Source organism: Polyodon spathula, chromosome 16 (assembly GCF_017654505.1).
Source record: "Polyodon spathula isolate WHYD16114869_AA chromosome 16, ASM1765450v1, whole genome shotgun sequence".
Taxonomy (NCBI): Eukaryota; Metazoa; Chordata; class Actinopteri; order Acipenseriformes; family Polyodontidae; genus Polyodon; species Polyodon spathula.
The window spans coordinates 2,810,748-2,837,260 of record NC_054549.1 but is presented as its reverse complement, the minus strand read 5'-3'; the positions used below and the strand labels follow the sequence as shown (position 1 = coordinate 2,837,260).

The window sequence follows — 26,513 nt, the reverse complement described above, 5'->3', positions numbered from 1 at the left end:
GCTTAAAAGAACCCTTTCTTGGCACCAATAGCGATTCATTCACAACTGATAAACATCATTAACAAACTTAAATTTAAATGGTCTTTTCAAAAGTGACTAGCATCTTGAGGCCCACTGATTGGTTTATTCATCTTTCAAGAATCGTCATCATATTACTGACCCGTTTTGTATTCTGGTTTACATGCGTGCACCTCATCACTACAAAAAGGCACGTAAACGAATGGGGAAACAGCCTTGGTTTCTCTTGATACAAAAAGTTGGAAGTTGTTTGAGCTCATAAAAAAAAAAAAAACTGAATTTGTGTTTCCCGTTCTAGCAAGTTGCTTCACCATCCTGTTAAATAATGTTGTGCATGTCTTGAATATTGCTCCGGTACATGTATTCATAATTAATATACAGCTGCTACTGCATTTTTTTACATAATTAGTTTATTAACGTTAGTTTGTTACTTTTTTATTGTAGTTTAACATACCCTTACTATTGCTTTTCTCTTATTCAGTTAATTTCATATGTTGATACACGGGCGTCATGATAAGTAATAAATATTTATTTACTTATTGATTCATATCGTGTCTGGTGGTCAACGTCTTAGAGAACACTTTGCCTTAGAGAACAATTTCGTTGGTTTCCCAAAGGGTGTTCTCTTACCCGGAGACTACTGTACTGTAAAATGATATATAGAGGATAAAACGACGAAGCCCCATTGAACACGAAAAATATACAAAGTGGATGGATCCATTAGCCACGAAAGGTTCTATGTTGCTGCTCTGGCTGCTGGCTGTGAACACAAACACTGTGCGAGTATAAACAGTAACTCAGATAGTCATTTTTAAAGTAGCAGCATAGACAGAATAACTCAAAATACAATAATGACCTCATTTTTCTACATGTAGGATGACCAAGACAAACACTGTTAGTATCATTAAATATCTGGTTTCAAATTTATTAATTGAGGTAAGGGGATGTGCAAAGGTCTGCTTGAGTAGCAATGACCCCAGTGCAAAGATTTTGAAATTGTTACTGTCTAGGATTAGTGCTCTGGGTCTTTAAAAATCTCAATCAGATTTGTAAATGTCATCTTACTTGTTGATGGCACTAATGTGGGGATAGGAGTGGGTTCAGGAGTGCTTCCATCCTCACCGCTGCCAAGATCTTAAACAAAAAAAACAGAACAAATACATTAGAAAAGGCTTGACCAATCAAGAGCAACCAGTTTTATTTGAGACTGATCCAACAAAAAATAGCATCAAAGCACTTGGCATAGTCAGAATCTCCAATGGCACTGGGGGGGGGGGTGGAAGGTTTACAATTTTGAAAAAGAAACTCGTCATACCTCCGGAAGCTTCATCTGCAGCAAAGTCCTCATCATCTGATTCGACTAAATACTTCTCCCACCGTCTGCCGCCTGCATGGGACTCCATGTCCTCAGGTAGAGCTACCTCTCCCCAGACCTTTGATCCATGGGCCACCTACAATAAAAATAAACATTTGAGACTCAATAGAAGGTTTAATCCAGGTTCAAAAGATAGTGATTGCACACGCATTCCCACTTGGCTCACTGAAAAAGAAATTAATTCATTATACATTTTAACCTTTTGCTAAAATGTTATTTTTTTTTAAAACAAATCGTTATATACACTTCAATTACTGATATTTAAGAATTTATTTTATATCAAATATTCAGTTCATATCTCCTAATTGCAGACTTGACATCAGTGCATCATGCTTACAGGCTCACTTCCTGTGTTACAAGTAAAAGGATCCCACCTGCCTCTCATAGGAAACTATGAGGGTTAAGGGGGTTAAGGGGCCTATTATGTGCAGACAGAACATGTAGTGATGCAGCATTAATAAAGACAAAAAAGCGAAGCTAAAATTAAGTAAAAAACATGCATGCTTTGAAGCCACTCCTCCAAGCTTTCCAACAAGACTGGAAGCAAATATCTTGCCAGCACCCCGTTATCTAAAAGTTATCAGACTCTAGACAAAATTATTGATTTAAAAGCTAGAAAGAACACACCTTAAAAGTAAATGATTCCAATAAAGAGCTCTCACTGCCAGCCTGAAACATATCTTTGCCACCCCTGATTAAAATATCCCAGACTGTGAAGTGGAGATTAAAAAGGAACCCGTGTCACAGACTTCTACAACCTTATCAGTCTTCAACACAGCCAGTAAAATAATATTGACACTCCTTGCAAATACTGGTTGATGTTTAATGTCTTGCTTTAAATCAGCTCTAAAAGAGTTTCCTGTACATTTTTATCTAAAATCCGCCTTTTGTTGTGCATCGCTGAGCTACAGCAGAGCTTCCCTGGGACACTGATACCAGTCTCAAGCTGCAGGTAGTAGCAAGAATATGCCTGTGTGAAAGGCAAACTGGCGTAAGAGATAAAAAGTGAAGGAACTTGCCTACATCTGAACAGGGCAGAATGCTCGTGCCCATGTACACCATGTGAGCCGAAGGATTTGAACAGGAGCCGAAGATTTACCCCTGCGTAGTAAATCAATTTTACTATTAAAGCGTTTCTCAGACAGTGATCGGTCACTGTGGGCTTGTGATCGGGTAAACACAATAAAAACCTACTTAATTTCTTTGACTTACTGGGCCACCATACTCTGCAGTACAGACTGTAAACGCATATCATTGTAGAGGGGAGGGATTGCAATTCACTGGCTGATTGATTGTTTTTTTTTTCAAGTGACTTCAACGAGACTGGCATTTCATTTTTAAATAGCAGAGACATGTTGTTTTGAACCAAGACTGCGAATCCAAAAAAAAAACTAAAATCTAAAAGTAGTGTCCATTACTGCTTCTAAAAGACCCTGACAAACACCACTGCAGTCAGTCAGGTGAAACAATGTTTTGTAATTTGCCCAAACATCAACATTTTTCAATAAAACTCCAATAAGTATTGTGAGGTCCCTTGGGTCACAGAGCAACATGTTTGTATGCATATATCTCAAAGCAGAACACATAATAAAAATTTAAAAAAACTTAACGCTAAAAAAAATGTCATGTTGCAGAAGGTGAAGCAGGGCCTCTGTTCCTCTCTCCAGCTCTGCAGACTATGAATAGGGTACAGGAGAGCAGCACCAGGCAGCCACACAAGGCTGCAAGCTTTGGATCTCAGAATATAGTTTTCAAACTAAACTGTACAAGAGGAATCAATACTGACAATAAGGAAAGCTCAACACTGGACAACCCTAAATGATTTCAGTTTTTACAGTAGTTTTTACTGAGTCACAGTATTGGTAAACTGAAGGACATCATCCTACTTGATGGGGAAAATTCAGAAGGTTTTGTTTCTGGAGGGTTTAAATCAAGCTCAGGTCACAACTAGGCCCCCAGAAGAGTCCATAATTGACAGTCAGGACAAAAAGACAGGAGGTGTGCGCAGGTTAGCAATGAAAGCTGTGAGGACTTTCCTGGCTAAATTGAGAACCTGTCTTCACATAAGACATCACATCCAAGGTCAATGGTACCCAGAAAGATGTCATTTCACAAGGCCTTTATCTTATATCACCATGCCTTGCCCCCTAGTTGAGCTGGATCTCAAGCTGAGATCTAAGTGTGGCCTTCTGTCCAGAGGCCACAGATTCAGCCACTTATACAATAGTTTGCTGGCCAGCTCCAGAGAACACAATGTAGCAACACAGCACTTTCCTTTTGAAAAGGGACCAGGATTACTATTTCAGGCTGCTCAGTCAGGGCAGAAAGGATTTGGGGGCGGGGGGGGGGTCAAATCATTTATTATCTGTAGCCACTGAAATGATAAAATCTGTCACTATGGAGCTGGCTGGAAATGTGAACTGGCGTGCCATGCTGGCTGGAAATGAGAACTGGCGTGCCGTGCTGGCTGGAAATGCCATAACTGGCACTCTGCCAGGGTATTTCAAAAAGAAAAACCAGTTAACCTTTGAGAGGGTCGTCTTCCAATGTTTCAGGTTTCCCTGCTGTCCCAACAGTCAAGCAGCACTGATTAACTACAGTCAAACTAGCAGGGATGGACAGGGACAAGATCTCATAATGTGACATCGTGGTTAATATCATTCACATTGCTCAGGCTCTCATAATGTGACATCGTGGTTAATATCATTCACATTGCTCAGGATCTCATAATGTGACATCGTGGTTAATATCATTCACATTGCTCAGGATCTCATAATGTGACATCGTGGTTAATATCATTCACATTGCTCAGGATCTCATAATGTGACATTGTGGTTAATATCATTCACATTGCTCAGGATCTCATAATGTGACATTGTGGTTAATATCATTCACATTGCTCAGGATCTCATAATGTGACATTGTGGTTAATATCATTCACATTGCTCAGGATCTCATAATGTGACATTGTGGTTAATATCATTCACATTGCTCAGGATCTCATAATGTGACATTGTGGTTAATATCATTCACATTGCTCAGGATCTCATAATGTGACATTGTGGTTAATATCATTCACATTGCTCAGGATCTCATAACGTGACATTGTGGTTAATATCATTCACATTGCTCAGGATCTCATAACGTGACATTGTGGTTAATATCATTCACATTGCTCAGGATCTCATAACGTGACATTGTGGTTAATATCATTCACATTGCTCAGGATCTCATAATGTGACATTGTGGTTAATATCATTCACATTGCTCAGGATCTCATAATGTGACATTGTGGTTAATATCATTCACATTGCTCAGGATCTCATAACGTGACATTGTGGTTAATATCATTCACATTGCTCAGGATCTCATAATGTGACATTGTGGTTAATATCATTCACATTGCTCAGGATCTCATAATGTGACATTGTGGTTAATATCATTCATATTGCTCAGGATCTCATAATGTGACATTGTGGTTAATATCATTCACATTGCTCAGGATCTCATAAGAACACATCGTGGTTAATATCATTCACATTGCACAGGCCACACAACCGATTTCAACCCCACTTAATGTTAGATAGTAAAGTTGCAATACAAAATTGCTATATTTCAAATACAAAATTACAGTAGCACAATATACCATACAGTGTATATCTTTACAGCTTTTGACATTACAATGTATTTAACATGTAGGTGCAGCGCATGGACTTTACTGACAGTAAAGACATGTTATTAATGAACGCTACTCTAATCAAAACCTAGATCTAAATTTTGAGTTCAACAGCAAAAGCAGGGATTTGTCTTGCATCCGCTGTTTGAAAGACTTATCTGACAGTTTACTGGTTAAGTTGTGAAAGTAAATTACCCCCAATATCCTGGGTTTTGCTCAGTCCCTTTGAAGAGGTAGTCAAAGGTTTTTTGAAACCAGTATCAACATTTTCCCCTTTTATAAAATCACAGAGACCAATCCGCTGCAATATTCTTCACAAAATTAAAGCTCCCTCTTGGAAAGCATGTCAAGAACATACAGGACCGTAAAACACATGCATTAGAGCCATCAGTACCATGAAAAACTGCATCACTGCGACCTGCATTCACAGTATGTGCAAATCAGACTATTCGAGATCTTCATGTGCACACAGCATCTTTACCTCCCCGGAAATAAAGGAACATTCACTGTGTAATCATATACACTGCAGGTTTTTTTTTTTTGGGGTGGGCACCATACATTCTCGGTCCTACCAGCAACACCAGAAAACAAATACCAGCATCAGTTTAAATGGACACAGGGCCCAGTGAAGATGGAAGCATACTGGGGCGCCCATATCCAGAAGCACAAACTGTGAGTGAAGAGGTACTGCTGCAAAAAATAAAAATGAGCTCCCATCTTCAAAGAAGACTCTGACGCACTGTCAGCACTTCACTCATAGAAGTACCCTTCAAATCAATCTGAAAGAGGAATCAACTCGATCGATTCTAAAGAAAATCACAAGAGAAAAACCATGAAGACATTGTGAAAGCTCGAGTGCATATTATCCTGTGTACAGAGGCTACTCTGCATGCAGAATATAGCTCTAAAGTTACACCGCTGTGTGTGTTTAATCGTTCATGTGTACAGTGTCTTAGTAAAGAGAAATAATTTAGCACAGTTCGAGCAAACCGATACAGTAAGAGTGTGTATTACTGTTGGTTGTAAAGAGGATATCTTCGACACTACGCTGTTTTAAAACAAACGCTTTTCTTTATTTGTTTATTGGGAAAATGTAAAATACACCTCTGATTTGAGTGATGTTTATTTTTTGATGTTTGTTTCATTAAATATTTTAACTAATTTAGAGAAATGTGCACTTTTTTTTTATTGTAGTTATTTTAAATCTTGGTTAGCACTGGTAATGGAATTTACCAAAAATGACACGTAGAATACACACACACACAGTCAGTCGAATGGGTACTGTAGCTCACGCGAGTGTGTGCTTGGAGGGAGTTAACTATGCTTTACTGCAATAATTGCACTCTCTGGTGACTTGGACATAGCATTTTAATAATAAAAATGGAAATGCTTCCAAAATGTGAAGAAATGTAACAAAAATAACACAAAGCTTGTCAAAAGGGCCCAAAACTAGAAACACGTTAATAGTAAAATTGATTTAATAAAGGGGGGGGGTAATCTCCTTGGCAAATACTTCATACCTGGGGGTATAATATTCGGCTCCCGACCAAATCCTTTTGCGCAGATTGTGCTCGTGGGCGTGAACATTCTGCAGCCCTGTGTCACACCTCCTCTGCCCATTGACTGTGAACGCTGTAAACAACATTTCAGCCTTCCAATATAATAATCACAGAAAAATGTAGCGCCATGCCTACACATTATCCAAAGTGCTTTTCTTGGCCAGCGACAATTTAACCAAGCAGATGTGCTCCGCTAAACCACTGTTTACACCCCCCACCCCACCCCCATATCTCTAATCAGCGCACCGTGAGAAAATACTTCCTTCGTCCTAAACATAATTGCTGTTCGCCTACAGCTGCCTATAAATCTGTGAGAAAGACTCAGAGCTACAGCTAATAATCAGCCAACCCAGACAAGCAGAGTCAGTACAAGGTTTTCAACTGTTACCTAAGGAACTTCACTAGTTTCACAGGGTAAGGTTTACTAATGCCTCACAGGCAAACTGCAAATGTTACATCGAGGGGTTGGGTGAAGAGCCAACCATGACCAACGTAACATTAGTGCAAAAGGGAGTCTGTGCCATTAGCTCTTCAAGTCTATGCGCTTCTATAGCTCTACCCCAACTTGAAATATCTCACAAAGCACAAAGGGGAATGGTAACAATTCAATTAAAACTAAATGTGTGTTAAAGTGACTGGAGCTAACACAACAAATCCACAAATCGTACCTGCTGTGCACTAGCTAAAGAGATCTAAAAAGGTGCATTTATGAAAGACACATGTCAGGTTAAAATCACAGGAAAGAATGGGGTGGACACAAATTTCACCTTTAAAAAAGGTCTAATGACCAAGGATGCGCAACACTATATGAAAGCATTGCTTGCAAACTGAGATTTCTTTAACTTGGTCTAGTACAAGATCTCAAGGCCTAGAATGAGCGTCATGTATGAGCCTGGAACACGGATGCTATCCAGGGTCAACTCAACCACACAAAACTGGAAGGGGGACCACGAGCAGTAAAAAATGATAAGAAGGAATTCAGAGGCAGAGGTGGAGAGGGAGTGGAGGGGGAATGCACGCTAACTGATGTCTGAAAAAAAAAAAAAAACAACCAGTTAAAGGCTAGTCAAGACAGCTACTTCAATGAAATAATCAAAACCCTGGGCTATACACACACACCTTATTCATCCATCTCGCTCAAACAGAAAGGATTTGCCCATTGTTCAGGGTGACATGCAAAAATAACCAGTCGCTGCTATGTCTGCCTGAGCTTGTTTGGTAAAACAGGAGGGAGCAATGTAAACTATGAAAAGCCAGCCACAATTAAAAATGGGTCGAATGGTCGAGGTGTGTAGTCAGTTTCCTGATATTGTTATGGTGGAAAATGTGCACAGAAGAAAAAGCAGCAAATATACAGTAAGGGTGTGATAACAATACAAGAGTCCTGAAAAAATTGTAATGTGCTCTTGAACTCTGTATTAAATCACGCTGTGCCTCTTTTTAAAACTGCTACTGTACACAATACATGGGTGTTCCTTTTAGGGTGACAGTGTTAAGAACTCTGCTTGGATCAGTTCTGCACTCAGAAAACCAGTGTCCTTAAAGAGTACATGAGGACCTTTTTATTTTACTGTGTTACATGTTCCCATGTGCTGCTACAACTGTTTACATAAGGTGTATGTATTTAAATTTTTTTTTTTTTTTTTTTTTACATTGACAATTTTTTAAAACTTTTAAATCGCATTCCTAGCCTCAAGGTGGCTTCACATGTACCTGCATGGACCGCCCAGAACTACATTACCCATCATGCACCTGCTCACATATACAACTGAAACAGATTTACCAGTGAGCAGGAGGATGATGGGAAATGTAGTTCTGAGAGGTCCATGCAGGTACATGTGAAGCCACCTTGAGGCAGGGAATGCAATTTTAAAAGTTTTAAAAAGTGGTCAAAATGTAAAAAAAATATAAATTCACACACCTTACATAAACAGCTGTAGCAACACAAGGGAACATGTAACACAATAAAATAAAAAGGTCCTTATGTACACTTTAAATGGACTTCACAGCACTAAGCATTTTTACTCTGCAGGCCAGAACTTTAACAGTTATGGATGATACTGCATGGTAAAGTTTAATATCATTGGCAAATACATTCTACAGGCACTGCAAACATGGTTAAGCCTGACGGCCAAGTATAACATCTCCCTTTTTAACATTTTCTTCCAGCCCTCTTTCTATTTGTGTAAACTGCCCAGCAAGAATTGAGACGCTTCGGTACTCCCTCTTTTAAAAATGCATCCATTATTTACAGACTGAGAAGCCTCTTGTCTAAAATACGTAACTTACATCATGGTTGGCCTACATTGAATTACTAACAGGAAACTATGCTGAACTGCTCCTTGGCAACAAGTTAGCCGGGGCTTCCATATCTACACCAACCACTGCAGAGCCTATAGAGGCCCACGTTCCAGCACAGAGACCAGAACCAAAGAACGCTGGAAATGAAGTGGACACACGAGTCAGAGGTTAGAAGACACACAGAGTGGTCAATGGGACAAGTTACCAAGCCATCACTGACATCCTTTAAGGCCAGGCCTGGGTGTAGTTCGGGATCAATAAGCTACAAGGAACTGGATAATCATTTACGGGTCCTCTCGTCTGTAAATGAGTTGATTGAAAAGTTGCAAGAAAAGGTTACTTGGTCTTGGTGTACATGGACTAAAGGGATGCAAGGCTTGAATGCAACTGTTATACTTTAATACATGTTTCACATGTGAATGTCTTCTTTTCCCAAATTATGGAAACTTCCAGAAGGCTGGGTCTCCCCCACCCTCCATGCAAAACAGGGCATTCAGAGCATTTACTTTTTCCTGAACGTTTGAATGGAAAGTATTTCGAATCAATTTCAAGGGTTCAAAATGCTTTGCTCAGATCTTCCAAGAAACCTTTTCAAGTTGGCACTGGGGTTGCTTACGACACAACTACAAGCCTGCTCTTGAACAGCATGCACAGGGAAAGGCTTTGAGTGCCTGCCGCGGAGAAGGAACAGGGAAAAAGAGCTAACTAGTCCATCCAGAAAATGAGAACCTACAGAACTCTAGGCAGACAATGTGAAGGACCACTTGTATCCGTGCACACCAACATATGTGACGACACGGGACTAAACCTGTCCAAATAACTATGGATGGCAGGCTTGACAATTTGACAGTCCCATTTTTATGCCAATCAGAATAAAACATGACCATGCATTTTGTGTGAAAACCATAAATGCATCGTATGCCAACCAGAATTTTTTTGGATCGTCTTTGATTTTTTTTGTTAAATCGTGATGTTTGAATTTCTGTTTATTTCTGTGGTTGCAGTACTAATTCACAGCCTCTGTTTGGAGAGAGCCCTGTGACTACAGTTCATTAACCCAGCTAACTATCCGATGTAAAGGAATTTTTGTCTAGGGTCCAAATTACATCACTTTTACAATCCACTTATCCCTTCTTCGAGAATGATTAAACTTTCCAGAGAAAGCCACCAGGAGCAGCAGCTCCTTATGTAAAATGGTTACACCTCTTCCAGTTATTGAATATATTGTGACTAGATCCATACAGACCGCTCCTTATAAACTCCAAATTCAAAACGACTGAAATGTAAAACTAAAAGGACTTTCAAGTAGGTTAACCCACCCCCCCAGCAATTCTTATTTTGGAAACGAAAAGGACAAAAAAAAATGAATCCTGATTTACCATCACACTTCAGTGCAAAGTAAGCGAACTCTTAGAAGTGTCCGTTTTGCAGGCTCGGTTCCACATTTTTCGAAACTGACTTTCCTTTCACCTTGCACTGAAACAAACAGCCCAGTGTGCGAGCAGAAACAGAGACCACTGCCTGAGAACGTTAGATTAAAACCAGTCTTTCAAGTTCTTGGGCATCCATACATGCTTTCAAACTAACTGAACCGCACTCTGCTCGAACTAAACTACCCAAAGAAATCAGGGTACAGCAAATGGGCCCTAGAAACCACTCCAGTGGTGGACTTCAGAGACTTCTAATAACCTTCCAGAGGTTTCCCCACTAGGTATATTGGCCAAAAAAGACACCAACTACACCATGGAGTAAAAAGCCATTTCTGGTTCTTCCATTAGCAAGTTCCACAAGAGGTACAGAAGTTTTACAAAACCTGCAACCAGGATATCTGGTTAAAACCCCTTCTCTTCTCAATTAATGTAATAAAATGTCCTTGGATCATGAAAACAGTTTAACAGTTTGAAGGCTGTAACGCTGGGTTAAAGATGGTGCAACTGGACCTAACCAAAGCCTCGTCATGCACTGTAGAATCTGATTTTCCTGGGAGGTCAACCAATCAAAGCACAGTCTAGTTGTTCACATGCTGATAATACTAAACCATGCAATGTACAGATAAATTTGCAGAAAAAAAAGCACAAGAGAGTTGCACAGTTTCTAAAAACCAGAACATTTTAACTCCTCATAAAAATGCACATTTCAGAGTTACCAGGTACAGTATGGAGTTAGATGGGTAGAGAAATCTGCAAATAACATGCTTGGTTTTAATCTGTAGAACATAAAATAGGAAGTTAGAGAGAGCAATGCAATTGTAAAGCAACAGCTGGTGCAATGGAAACTATAAAGCATTAAGCACATAATATGGTAGTAATTAGCTACATCTCCCTGCAGATTACAGAGTTTAGCTGTTTTCTATTGCAGTACTACAGCATGGAAACCGCAACCTCAGTGGAACCATTTGGAATGAGAAGAGTGAATAGATTTTTATAGGTTTACAGTAGACCCAATGCATGTAATAAATGAGTATTACTAAACACACATACATACTGAAAACAAGACTCCAATTGCACAACAGTTTAATCCATTCCAAGTTTTACAAAACTAAAAATCTTACACTGAAACAGCTTGAACTACTATGAAATAAGCGTCTTATTCCATCACAGCTTTCTGGTTCGCCTCAACTAAAAACAAACAGAGGTAATTTGACAGCTAAAAATACATTTTCCGTTTCCGGTAACCAGACTCCAACTGTGGCCGGCATTTCCCTATCATTTCCCAAAGTTGCCCGTGCCAGCCACTGTGCTATCCAGATGACAGCTGGGCTCTTCAGGTGCTGAAAACCCAGAGAAGCAAAAGGAGCGATGGGGGTGTTTATTAATATGAAGCAGGGCCTGAAAAACCCAAAAGACACATTGAAGGCGGCACAAGAGTCACCGAAGAACAGGCAGAGCCTCTTGTATAACAGGAAATTATATTGGAAATCACAACCTGACTACTCAAACTTTTATGGAAAGATTGTTGAAATTACAACATGGCAACTTTGCTTTAGTATGCTTGTGACAGGGAGTGGGGTTGCTGGTTCCTGCGCAAGTCGCGGAGACGCGCAGCCGGAGACGTATTGCTAAGCAACCAGCTGAGTGGGAGGCTCGCTCTGTGCTGAGCTAACCAGGAGGTCCGGATTGACTGGGGGGCGCGCCTGGGGATGCTGCGCTCAAAAAGCGGCTGCGTTACAGCTCAGGGCGATTGCAGTGCCATCTGCACACAGACGGGCACTGTGTGTTTGTGACATCGAGGAGGGAAGCGTCTGCTCTGCAGGAACTACTAGCATGTAACCCTTTAACTGCAAGACGGGGCCCGTGAAGGCTCTGCCCAGCCAGGACCGTCGGAATGGCCCGGAGTCACTGGGAGGCCAGGACTTCGGAAGCCACCGAATAGAAGTAGGTCAGCTTAGGGGATGTGGACCCCAAAACATTACAGAGAGGGTTACCGTACAGTAGTAGGTTCCTGGAGCGGGACGTTCCTTTAAGTGAGGCTAGCACATGTCATTTTGACAAACGCAGACAATACCAATGACATAGTCAACTTCAGACACCCAAGGAGCCCACAGGAAAAAGCTGCAAGTCCAATGTGTAAGTAAAAGGAAGATTAATATGCAATTATCACTGTAAATCAGTACCATAAAACAAGGCAATTGGCTGGTATACAACGTGCAGCGTTTACTCTTCTTGAAATGTAGATTTGGACATGCAGATTTATTGCTGCTTCTTACACTCCTTACACAACAGTCCTACATTGAGGTGAATGCCTCTCACATACTACCAAGTTATAAGTTACAAAACAGTTATAGTTTACGTGTTAATAAGCAATAAGTCACAACAGGGTGTAAACAATTACACACTTGGTGATTAGTAAGGCACAAGGTCATGTTCTAACTGTATGATCTTCACACTGTATGATCTTAACCTGGTTAAGAGAACTCAACAGCGCAGGAAGGGAAGCCAGTCTCAAGGGCTGTCTCAGGTTAACACCAGGCAACTGGCAGGAACCTTACTTTTACTTTTCAAGCAACTTCCCGTAGGGGACATTTCAGGCAATTTCAATTTTCAAAAAATCGATTTTTTCAATTTCAATTTTCAAAACTGTGATTATTTGGAATTAGCAGTTGAACCTTTCACGCGTTGAAACAGTTGCCTGATGTGTCACACACTTAAGGCTTGCCTTTCTGCTTTCATGCTGAAATGGGGTAAAAGCTCCCAACTCATCCTGAGGAAAACACACTTTCATCTGAAGGAGCGGCCTACACCCAACCAGCCCAGCATAAACCCTGATTTCTGGAATGAGGCCTGGCAGGTGACTTGGTAAGCCAAGGATGCTGTGGAAGGCTGTGACCCCCTTTCCTCAGCAGAGCTAGAGCAAGCCAAGGGTCAAACACCAAAGCACGATGAAAATACTTTGAGAGCCGGGCTACAGAACTCCAGAGGCTACTTCACCCAACTCTAGTGGCTATGGACCTACATAAAAGGAGGCTACACTCAGGTATACTAATATAGTGAACTCCAGAGGGATTGGAGAGAGACAAGTTCAGATGTACAGTTGTGTGTAAAGCTATTAGAACTCATCAAGCTTTGTCATGTATATCCTTTTATACCTAAAGGACTTGTAAGAAAACCACAGTGTGAGAATTTCAATTTCCGGTCAGTAATCGATATGCACTCCTGTGCAAAACTGTTAGACCACTTTGTGTTTTAATTAGGCATCTTAAAACAACTTCTATTTTGACAGTTTTCCAATATTTTGAGTTACAGTGGTTTGATTCTATATGCTCAACCAATCAAAACAAAAGCAATGGGGCTTCCTCACAAATTTGAACACTAATGTGATGCAAAAGAAATAAATCTGACTGTTCACTAAATTCACGGACATTCTATCAGGCTTTTCAAGTCAATAAGGTGGTTCATTCAAGCTGGTAAAATATAAGACAGACTGACAGTTTTTACATTTAAAAGTGTCAGATTCCAAGGAAAACTGCAAACTGCTCCCGGTTTTGAAATGCTGTGGTTGTAAACGTGAGTCAATGAAATGTCTGGCATGCATACAATGAAGACAGAAAGCAACCCCGGGCTGCACCACAGCAATAAACACAAACAGCAGCTGCTGTACACTGTCCTGCAGATGGTGAGCCGAGATATACAAGGATTTCTCTTGTTTAAGACATGACAACGTGAACTGAAAACATGTTTCCCCTCAGCAACCACCAACACCCCTCGAAAATCTCACAGAACCACACAGGCTGCACTTCCTTGCACTGAGCAATTGAGATTGTGCTGGAAATGAAATGTGATATGTGGGGCTGTGTCAGGGTGCCCGCCCCTTTATTAATGTTTGTTTTGGATTGGCGGGGAGAGGGTTAAATCCCTCCCTGCCAGAAATATGTGAGAATGTGGCTGGAGACTCAATTAGGTAATTGTTAATTATTGATTAATTGGGCTCCAGTCACAGACTAACAGCCAGAAGAAATCCTTTGTTTAGTGGAGTATGGTGGGTGGACAGACAGACAAGCAAGGAAAACGAACGCTACCTATTTGTCAAAGGTTCTCGTTTTTTTTTTTTTTTATTTATATTGTGTGGAAACCTTCATTTTGGCCCTTGTGCCTTTTACTTTGTGTTTGCGAAGTTTAACTGTTATTCTGTTACTTCTGTTTGAATAAATAGGAGCGCTGCAGCAGCGCAGTTCTGCCCCACAATATCTTTTGTTTGTGTTTCTTCCTGGTCTGATATCACCCCACAAGCCAGTCCGTCACAGGGGCGTATATTCAATTGATCCTAACAATTAATAAAAGGTGATTAGAAGAATCAAAATGAGTACACTTAAAAACAGGCTCAATGCAGTGTTAAACATGTTTGACTTCATTTATACAGTTTAAAACACTATCAATGGATGAATAACTGGATGTATGTGTTTATTAAGCTATGAGGACTAGTCTTTAGAAAGAATGACTAACAAGCTCAACCAATAAATAGTGGTATTTTGTAGCCTCAGAGGCGTGCTCAGTCCTCAGACTGTGGCGCGCTATACGTTTAACAGATAAGGAGATATGTCTATCCGAAATCATGTCTGACAAAGTACTGGGCTTGCCGGATGTTTGATGGATACATTTTCTGGGAATTCTTCTGAATCTCTTCATGGGCTGCAGGTGCTCCTTATATTCATGAATGGACTATTGAAAGTCAACATACAGAAAACAAGCTGGAATATTCAGCTTGCATTTCCATTCTACTTTTACCTCCTAGTCAGATTCTTATAACATGATACTGGGATTCATATTCAGAGAGAAAGGCTAGCTGCTACTCCCACAATCTGCGAGGGACAGCATCCAAGTGTAAAACTCCTCCTTCAACCCAATTTACAATTTAAAAAATCCTCAAACCAGGAATAGTGCAGACAGCTGCCACATTTGTCAAGTGTGGTTAGTGCGTCTAGACGCGATGAAGATTATATAAATGATCAGTCTAATTTTAAGGTTTATTGAATTCCCTGAAGGCACCCTTAGCGTTAGACAAAAAGGTCAGATTTAAATACTCAGAGTACCACAGAGAATGCTAAATTTAGCAAATACTGATGCTATCAAAAAATGAACCCCCTCCCTGAGATTAAAACTGAAAGCTCTTAGTCCATCACCCCTCATTTCAAACACTGTAATAAATGTTTGCACAATTCAGTTAGTCATCGCTACTATTTGTAATCTTAATTGCTCACTCCAGGTGTCCTCCCTAATGTTCAGGAATACAACAATAAAACAGCTGAACTCATAACACTGCCAACGGACTTCCAACCTCCTGCTTCCGTCCACCGACCCACTGACTGATTCAGAACCCTGGCCTTTCCAGGAATCACCAATTCAGATCCATATTAGCCAGCTAGATTCAAGAAGATATATACATCTTTACACACAGTGGGGAGAGGACAAAATGGGTTACCTCACCATGTTGTTCATACTGAGCCGAGCCTCTAAAAAACCGACTACGTTTTGTGATCAACCAGCAACCATTTGTAAATTGTCTTATGTTCTTATAAAATTCACTACACAAGACAAGAGTCATACACAAGGTCACATTGCATTGAGCCGCTGTGCTGGTGTGTAAACAGACCCCCGTAGCAGTCTCTAAAAACAGGTAAATCATTGAGCTTAGCCGAGCCAAAACTATTCCCTGGACAATCACCCTTTATGAGTTAACTCTAGTCCAGCACGGGAAACCATTTTAGAGGACGGACAACTGTGTGGTGTAATCTGTACTGGACAGGAAAGCAAATCAGGGCTTCGATTTTTGTAATGTATATTCACCTAAACCAAGCCATGCGAATATTATACTACAATAAAACCAAGGGTCGGACAGTAGCTGGCTGGCTATACTACACCTAGCATGTGGTGTATACTATGGCACTGTATCCTCCAAGCTTAGTTTACAATCACAAATGGATAAATACATCATAGTATACCATTACTATTGTAACAGTATAGATTTCTGTACTGGCAGAAGCAGCTGTTCTGTTTGAAAATGAAATGTACAGAGAATATGAAGTTTTAAGGCTGGTTTTACCAACTCCAACTTGCACTACTCTTGGACTAACTTTCCCAAGGCAATTGTAGGTACGGTAGTCCTAGATGTATGCTCATCTGAGTTTGTGACACCAGCGTGTCCGACTGTCAGGATCTATGCATGAGATTACTTTTACAGTTTTGGGATGAGGCACGTTTCAAAATCATCCAGAGGTCATGTCAGGAAGATCTAATCTCCAGTGATCACGGGAGAAACCGGATATTGACAAAGCAATCAAGATTAGCACTTCATGATCTACGTACTTCTATTTTTAATGGCCATTCCACTTATTTTTGATTTTTTTTTTTCTAACGATCATCTTGTAGCGCCAATATTCATAACGGAACAAATTGGGTCTCCTGAAGGATTTACAAAATATTGTAAGCCTCTTGCATGCAATGCTTCCTCTGAAGCACCCCTTTCCAGCCTAACAATGATGTTGCACTGTAGAGACACAGTGCCACTGATTTCTTGTAGTTATGAACCAGTTATTAACATCGTATTCATCTCGAGACATGATTTCTTGTCAGTTTTAGCTGCTTTTTTTGTTTGATTCTTTCTTTCTGGTGCTATTTTAGCAGATGTGCTTAAGTCGTATTCCAGCTGTTGTATAAATTCTGGATGATTAGTTAACGAACTGTCTCGTGTTTGTGAGCTACGTTCTGCATCGTTATGTTGCTTAGATGGGAGTTTCCGTCTTAAATGATTAACAACTCTCCCCAGCTCACCACTAACAATGTAGAAAACACTCAAGGGTAGTCTGTGTATCAGTTTTCATATTTCCAACACTGTTTTCAAATTCAGTAGAAGCAGCCCATACCCCATGACATCATTATCTGGGTAAATAGTCTTGTCAAAACTCAAAGCAGTTTTTCTACAAATGCAACGCTAACCTAGGCTTTTGCCAAACCTTGTTGCGCTGTATTTATTTATTTTTTTACAGTACTGTAGTAACATTATGGGGGTCCAAACCGCACTGTGGTTCTGTTCTGATAAATGTAACCACATCAGAAGCTTGTCACTAACTACCAATACTGTATATTCAGACTTTTTAATGTGGGGACAATGAGTAGAGAGGATGAGATTAACAGGTGTGATATTAAGTTTGACGGTACTTAATTTAAGAGATGCAAACAGGGGCCCTTGAAAACATCTGGTCCACGTTAACAAAAGGAGGCTCCCACTCTGAAAAAGCAGTACTAACAGTTCAAAAGCAAGAACTCAACTTGACCTTTCACTGAGAGTACGGGATGGCTTGTTTACCACTAGAATAAGGACCAATTAATTACAGGAGCCAACTACAGAACAACACTTTTTTATTGCATTGAACCGGTTGGGTCACAGAGAAGAGAGGACGAGTGAATCTCACTGTGCCTTTTTGTGATGGAATAGAGCTGTGGACCGATACCTGTGGCCACTTCAGCTAAACTGTGTGCGGTTTTCTCTTGTTCACCTTGTTGCCAGGGCAACAGCAGCCTACAAATCTGAAACATTTGTGACGTACATGACTGCAGGGAGTGTCAAGATTCACTGACTTTTGTTCTAGAAATGTGTGAAAAACTTGTAATTTGGGGGATATAGATCATTACAGCATTGCTCTGCAATTATTAATAAAGTGGGGTGTGATTTTCGGGTGAAATTATTTTCCAAATTCAGGTGAATGCTTTTTTAAAAATCAGGTAGAATTACTTAATGAAAAAATTGGGTGAAATCAGGTGGATTTCTTTAACATAATCAAGAAAGAATAAATAAATAAATATTCAGGTAGAAATCTGGTTTTATTTAGAAAGAAATAAACAAATGCTTAAGCTATTTCGTAGTGGAGTTGCAAGCATAATTGCACACCGAACATACGGGAAAACAAAACAACTTTACTCCATGCTGTTTTACAAAGAGAAACGATCGACTGTTATGTCTAAATGCTCTTGGCTTAAACACACCCTCATAAAGCAAATAACTGGGAAGAAAAGGGTGCAAAAAAAGCAAAAACTTTAAAAGCTATATTGCTGTAATATAAAACTGTATATATATAAAATACTAAGCCGCATGGAAAATCGGGTAAAACCCGAAAATCAGACACCCTATTTGTAAGGTCTTCAAATTAATGCATGCTTAATGAGCATCACAGTAAATGAGACGCAGTCCTTTGTACAAATGCCACCATTATTTGTTTCCTGGTATGAAATGCCAAAATTGTCCACTGTTTCTTCATTTGCTGTATTTGGTCAACTAAAATGGAAATATGAAACGTACACACAGAGAAACCACTAAATTCGCCTTTGAATTATATAAAAAAAAAAAAAAACTCCCTTGTGATAAACCACTAAACAGTTGTCTTCAATTTGTTTCAACCACAAGGACATTGGTTGAGGGCATGTTCATTTTTCTCTCGACATTTAAATATACAAAATGTGAAATAAACTGTCAGTGAAAAGCTGCTTTATCATCTGGCACAAGAGGGGAAGTATTAGACTGAATTTCCTTTACTACTACACCCGTACTGCAGATTAACCATGTAGAAATAATAAGAATACAAAAACATGTTACTAAACTAAGACGGTATTTGAAGTCTATGGGTGCTCGCCAATAATTTTAAAATACCGGTTCAGACCAGCCACTGTAGATTGATTCTGATATCCTCTGCTTGATATTTTTAAATGACATGTTTGTGCTATTTATGGTGTACTTATCAGAACCAGCACATACTGTTTTTCTGTTGCTATCTTGAGACAGGCTAACTTTATTCATACAGGGTCTTACTCAATTGAAACCATGAGATTTCTCTCAGAGGCAGCAACATCTGTCTCAGTCCTGAGGGAAGCAGCAGCTGTGTACAAAACACTGGCTAATCCACCAGGGCCACTCCACGTAACATTTGTACGTCAACATGCCAGACAATAGGCAAGCCCAAGAACTTGTTACAAGTCTTGCCATGGTCAAGATTGAGGAGCTCTCTCGCTTGCAGAGCTGAGAAGATCTCATGAGGCCTCCCAGTCCCTTGACTGGGTGTAGCCAGCAGTGTCTTTGTACACTTGGGGTGGGATTTTTTAATGAAAACAAAAATTGGAATACTCGGGCACAATGCTTGAAGGACAGACTGATGATGTAATTGCACTTGCTTGTATGCTGGCATGAATGCCCGCCCCTCTAATAATCTGATAGCGACTTACAGTCTGAACTCTCTTGACTTGATGGGTTAAAGAAAAATCAATGCCGCCTCTTGAATGTGTCCTGGTTGTAGCCAGCATGTTTCTTTTACTGCATTTTCTGCTATTTGCTGTGGGGTTGTGAGGCTCGTCAAGTCGTCACTGTAATTGAGAATTTATTCTCGGTTGACTCATCTGGATAAATAAAGGTTTTGATTTGATTTGATTCAAGATTAACTAAATCAACTGATGATAGGTAATGTATGAAGGATTGTTTAGTAAAAGTATTAATTGTATTTTCTACTAACAATCAGTTCTGGACAAATGCCCAGGACACAGTCCTGACCTTCTACATAACACACACTCTTCTGTTTCTTTTTCACCCATGCTCCCAGAATCCCAGGAGGCTGGCATGTTTTCGCTTGATGCCAAGCCCACAATGTTCTTCAACTGAAAACAGAAACTTTGTGCTGACTCGCCTCAGACACGTCGCCCAGCTGCACTGATAGCCCATCAAAAAATCAATTCTCAATTCTGTAATCAATTCTATTATCCCTTTACAGCTAAATAAAAACCTAAAGCAGGGCCCGTGTCTGGCATCGACTCCCTGCCAAGGAGTCCGAGCTCGGCATGGTTCCCTGGACACCCTGACCCTGCCAAGGAGTCTGAGCTCGGCATGGTTCCCTGGACACCCTGACTCCCTGCCAAGGAGTCTGAGCTCGGCATGGTTCCCTGGACACCCTGTCTTCCTGCCAAGGGACCTGAGCTCTGCATGGTTCCATGGACACCTTACGTTAACAAGGGCTTCCAGAGCCCTGTTCCAAAGACTATCCCCGTACAAAAACCCAACTGTGGCATGACCAGATTATTAACGTGTCAAAACGGGAACTCTTCTCAAAACTGGATACAAAAGCTGCTTCTTTGTACCCATTCATGGATCAATCTCATTTGCCCCTTCAAAAACAGAGCTTTCACAGTATTCAAAGCAACCAGGGGCGAGCGTAAAGGACACGATGACATCACCATTCAACTATTTTTGGGTGTTAACCGTGTAAAAACGTAATGCACTTTGAGTTTCTGTACATTTTCAAATAGAGGCACTAGAATTAAAACATTTTTTTTTTTTTTTTTTTTTTTTTTTAAAGTACACTACGATATTTCTCCTATTCCTTAGCAGTTTTGTCAATTCCAGGTTTTACTAGAAGCCTGATTAGCCACAGTTTATAGGCAACAAGCTTAGGTATGTCTTATTAAACTCAAAGCCAGGATGGATGACACTGCTATGCAATGGGAGTCGTATTTCCATCCCTATAAAGCAGCTGGTTCTTGAGCCATATGACACCCTGAGCACCACAGTATGGCTCTGAGTCATAGATCAAGTATCCCATTTAATGCTCTACATGGCTTTGAAAAGATTCCAAGCGCAAAACTGTGTATGGTTACCCAAAATATTTGTCAAAGGTTCTATCACAGAATGTTAAGAAGATACTAAAACAAACGTACTGGTAAAGGTACTTTTTAGTCAAGCAGCACTTACCAGCTACAGAAAACAATGTTGTGAATGAAGCATGCTTTCTTGAGGACAGGGTAGGGAAATATAAAGTCTACGCATTCCTAACATGGAAAATGGAAACACTGAAAAGCAAAGATTTAGTCTGAGAAGCTAGTGTGTGGTTTGGGAGGGCAGGAATGAAACACAGCATTTTTTTTCCCTCAAAAGCCACAGAACTACTAGTTTTCAAAGTAAAGCTGTGCCATGCTGCACGTAGAGACTCAAGGAGTATGCCAGGACTCAACAGCAAGTCAAACAACTTCAGCCTGATGTAAAACAGCTAGCACATTGCAAACGGTTATTTCACTAATGTACAATGTTTCCATATTTCACAGCAAAGGTGCTGTGTCTGTCAGCATGTAAGCATTAGTTAACACTCCTTTTAAAATGTGTTCACTGCAAGAATTGGTGTTATTATGGGTTTCACATTGTTACACTTATTAATTTATTCAAGACTGTTGTTGTTTTCTATTTTATAATGTACAAACTAGTCTTGTTCATCACAAAACCTTGTAAAGCTGTGTGCTAAAGGATCCCAATGACTCGGCATCAGCAACATGGTTAGGTAATCCATTCCACATTCTCACCATTCTCTCTGTGAAAAAAGGGGTTTCCTTCCCTCCGTCTAGCTCCACTTCATTTTCAACTGCGACCTGGTTTCTGTGCTTTACCGAAATAGCTGGGGTAACTTTGCCAACTCCATTTAAGATTTTAGAGACTTCCAAAACATCACACATTATTATTTATGTATTTATTTATTTGGCAGATGCCAAATCACGCCATTAATGCTTTAGCATTTGGTATAAGTATGTAACTTAATTCACTGGGGCCCATGCAAGAACTGTGTTTAATGTTTTGGCTTTGTTCCCTGAAACTGTCTGATTCCATCTGCCACTTGTTGAAAACCAAAAACTCTGATTCGCAGGAATTGTGGTTGGTGCCCCTCTCAGTACTCAGGACTGGGTTTCCCCTGGTCCCACTGCGACAGCGAGCTGAACATTCACGGAGGTGTAGTTTTTTTTATGCTCCGCAAAAGTGGAGTATTTATCAGCATTAAAATGGCTTGTCAATTTTTGAGAATGCTAAAAACTGGAAAATTAAATTTGCCTGGGTTAAGCTGGGCTTAGTTCTGTTTTAGTTGCCAAATGACATATGGTTAAAATCAGTCAACAGCCAAAGAGCAAAAACAGCTTTTGTTGATGGACTGTATACGAAGGTCAAACCCATACAGAGACACTATGTATTTCAACATGTACGCTATAATACACACTGTATTGCATCCCTGGCTACATGCAGTGCCTTTAGCAGAAGATAGACTTTAAATACTACAAATATGGTGCTTTTTGTAATATTTTAAATAATTTTAATAAATTAGCCATAAGTGTCCCCCTATGCCCTAGCTCATTGACCCTGTCCACTATATACAGTATTTGTTTCAAGTTTCCTATTAAGAAGTATGCAATCCTACCACACACTCACACCACTTATTTTGGTGGGCCTCAGTATATTTTATATATTGTAAGGTACCAGGGAGGGGGTTAAAATCCTTCCCTGCTAAAAACCTTGTGAGAATGCACATTTGGGTGTTATGGGGTTTAATTGTGTAATTGTTTTAATGATTTAGTTAATCCTCTGCACCTGGTCGTAATTATAAATTAGAGACAGGTGCAGGGTATTTAAGAGAGGCAGCCAGACTGATCGGGGCTGCTGAGGAAAGAGCCCGACTGTGTGTACGTGAGAGCAGTCGCATCAAAGGAAGGTATTGTGTGGAACGCGAGTTTGAGTTTTTGTGCGACAGGTAAACAGCTTAGCCGTCCTGTGGTTTAGTGAGGAACCAGTCTATGTTTAGTCAGAGCTCCAAGAGGGAGCTAGGTGTTTGTTTGTTTTAATTTATTTGATTTGTGTTTATTAAAAGTGCGCGTCAGCGCCATAAAAAATCAATTTTTGTGTCCTGGGTCTATTTAAAGGGGCAACGAACTCCGTGAGTGCGAGGATCGTTTACTATATATATATATATATATATATATATATATATATATATATATATATATATATATATACACACACACACACACACTTTTTTTCAGTATATCAATTCTATAACAATCTACAGTAGTCAATTGCTTGTTTTCCTCTCTCAACAACAAAGTTTAATAAGATGTTTTTATAGCAGCCGTCCACACTAATATCGTTATCATCATTGTAACCTCTACATGTACATATTTATAATGATTACTTAACCACAATAAACAGCATTACAAATAAAAAGGCTACAAATACAGGAAGCATGCATAACAATATGAGATTTATTATTAAGGTGAAGTGTTGGTTACAAGACCAAACAAAAAACAAAATACATTATACCAAGCTATTTAACAGATTAAACCCATACGCAAAACTCAGCGATAAAACTTTATCAAGCGACTTGTGTAAGGTTTCTTTGATGCTCCATTGATCATGTCAATTCCAACCTCCTGAGAGACCCCATTCTCACCTTAGACACCCAGAGGCTTGACCTTTACCTGCCACCCTCTTTCATTCACAAATCACACACCACTCCCAGCTGGGCCCCTGTGCCCTGCTCTTTGACAAACAGCCAAACACAAAGTAGTTCCACCAAGTTAATATAAAAATTGGCAATAATTAACCTGCCTAGAAACAGTATGTTACAGGGTTAGACTGTTTATAAAAGAGAGATATTTTAAATACACCAAAACCTTGTTTTAAGAGCACCTGGATAAAGAGAGAACCCCTCTCAATTCAGCCACTTTTTTACAGCACCAATTTGTTTCTAAATTACTCTCAGTATTAAGGCCACAAATCAGAAGTACGAAATTTCTGAGTAATGAAACCAACATGAGGTAAAACTCAGAAAACTTGGATGCAACGTGATGTTACTAATTTGCACTTTTAATTGATGTATTATTATTATTATTATTATTATTATTATTAATATTCTTAATTTTTATATAGCGCCTTTCATAGTGGACCACCATTACAAAGCACTTTACAAGATAAGAGACTAGGACGTGTGAACTATGCATCAGCTGCAGAGTCACTCACAACAAGGTCTCACCTGAAAGACAGAGCACAAGGAGGTTAAGTGACTTGTTCAGGGTCACACAATGAGTCAGTGGCCAGTGTCAAGTGTGGTGTTCATAACTTTGAGGTCTGAACCCAATTATTGATTAAAATAAACTGTTCAAATAAAGCTTAAAAACGTTTCCATTTTAATAGTGAGTCAACTAAATAGTGTACATGTTTAGACATCTCTACTCGTGACTGAAGACAAAAGACATGGCAGCAGCTGGCGTGACGGCACCTGCATGATTTGAAGATTTCATTGAAGGCACGAGCAGCAATTGCCAAGCCAGCCCCTTAGTGTTGTTCTACAGAGCCAGCTTTTAAACAAAACCACCAGTCTTATTGTTCTTTTACAAAAAGAAAATAACTTGACTGCCTTTTTCACGCCAAAGAGGTGTGACGTAGTGAAACACAGGGTTTAAAAATATTTTCAAAAACAGGCTTTTTCTAGAACATGACAGAAACACCCTGTCCATTCCTGTAGCCAGGCTGAACATTGTGACCATGCAGCTACAAACTGGAGCACAACTACCGTTCCTGTAAAACACAAATGAAATACAAGCATGCGACTTGATGGGTATGCATCCACACAAACAGCCTCACGCTTACACAAAGCCTCCCTTGAGCCAAAGTGTGGCACTTAATGACGTGAACTACAATGGACTCATAACATTGAGCTTTCAAAATACAGGAGACAAAGACAGAAAAGCAATGCCTTGTAGTGTAGTCCTTCCAGTATGTGTTAATGGCACTGAAGTTTCATCTCAACAGCCACACAGCTCTGAATGAATAGTACAGCAGAGTCCTGAGATTCTGTTCCAGGTGTCCAGGTAAAGAGTACAAGACAGGGAATAGACCCAGAAAATGATGACAGATTCCCAACCCACACGTGAACCCCCGTTCTACACAGTGGAAGCCCAGGGCGTTGCCCCCTGTGCCATTCGGAGGCTTCCAGCAACAACAGAACAGCAATGTAGAGATAAAGGTAATGGACAGGCCCCCTAATGATGTCCAGATTGTGTGCAGATAGTGCTGGAGCTTCATGCGTTTCTGAAGCCTTGTGCAGAAGACTAATCGCTAACCTGCACTGCGTTTTTAACAGCAGCCACTTGAAAATGTGCTGCAGTTATCAACCAGAACATTCTACAAGAGGGGCCAGAGCACTCTCAAAAAGAACAGGAGCAATCAATTCATTTTACCCACAGCTAACCTTTTAACTTTTGTACTCAATAGCCAGTGATAAGGTCCATTTATTATTTCAGTACTGCCAGTTGATGTTTTAATATGACTTATTGTGCTTTGCTGATAAAAAGCCTAACAGAAATCAGACCACCTACTTCCGTGCCAGGAATTGCAATCTACAGCATCTTCAATCTAAATGTAAATATATATAAATATTGCTTATGCAGTAAGGACAGTAGAAACATACTTCCCCTGTCATGGCTGTCAATTCAGAATTAGAGCTGCAGTATCAGTATGATGAAAAAGCCAATGCCCTTGACAGTACTGTATGTATAGAACAGTACAAAATTATAAATTACATGTTTAATCACAATCTGAGAAGCAATTCTCCAGACACATGCAAAACTGAGGATGTGACATGCAGACGATTGGATGAACAAACACCTCCATACATCCCCAGAATCTGATCCTCTCCATGACTGAATACTGTTAACACCAAGTTTCATGACAAGTGGATAATACGCGGTTCTCCAGTTATACGCAAGAATCTAAGGGTGGCATTCAGATGATGTGCGGAGCGACCGACCTCTACATACGTCTGCAGAATCTGAAACGCTCAATAACTTATGCTACAGGATGTCAAGTCTCATCACAACTGGAGAACAGGGTGCTCCAGACACTTGGAAAAATGTGTGGACAACCGCCTCCACGATATTCCCACCGATGGATAACAAGAGACAAAATGCGTTTTAAAGCCTTGGCTGAATGGAAAGTTATTCTCTACTAAGAACTCCAACAACTAATCGTGTTGAGTCAGAGCTAGCAAACTCTGGCATCGGTTAGCTACCTGGGGCCTTTCATCTTTATAAAAAGTATAAATAATTTCAAACAGTGCGTGTTTAGCTTTAAAGATGATTAAAAGTATCGCTGTCAAAGGGAAATCCCCCAAGATTCCTACAGCAGCTCACCAAGAGACAATTATAAAACACTGAAAAGAAATACAGCGATTCATCTCTCCTATGTAATTGCTTGGTTCTAAGTTGGAAATCCTCACTGGCCTACCTAAATCTTACCAATAATCTGA

General features: G+C 40.0%; 1 protein-coding gene across 13 annotated transcripts in view; it reads right to left on the bottom strand.

Moving 5' to 3' along the window:
• The window catches only part of LOC121328746 (basement membrane-specific heparan sulfate proteoglycan core protein-like), a 175,225-nt gene that overhangs the window by 142,249 nt on the left and 6,463 nt on the right, over positions 1–26,513 (bottom strand). For all 13 annotated transcript variants that reach the window (XM_041273760.1, XM_041273764.1, XM_041273766.1 and 10 more), the window contains exons 2-3: positions 1,334–1,469; positions 1,084–1,152 (exon numbers count right to left, since the gene is read on the bottom strand). In XM_041273760.1, coding sequence (XP_041129694.1) covers positions 1,084–1,152; positions 1,334–1,469 — 205 coding nt within the window. The remainder of the gene's footprint in view (positions 1–1,083; positions 1,153–1,333; positions 1,470–26,513) is intronic.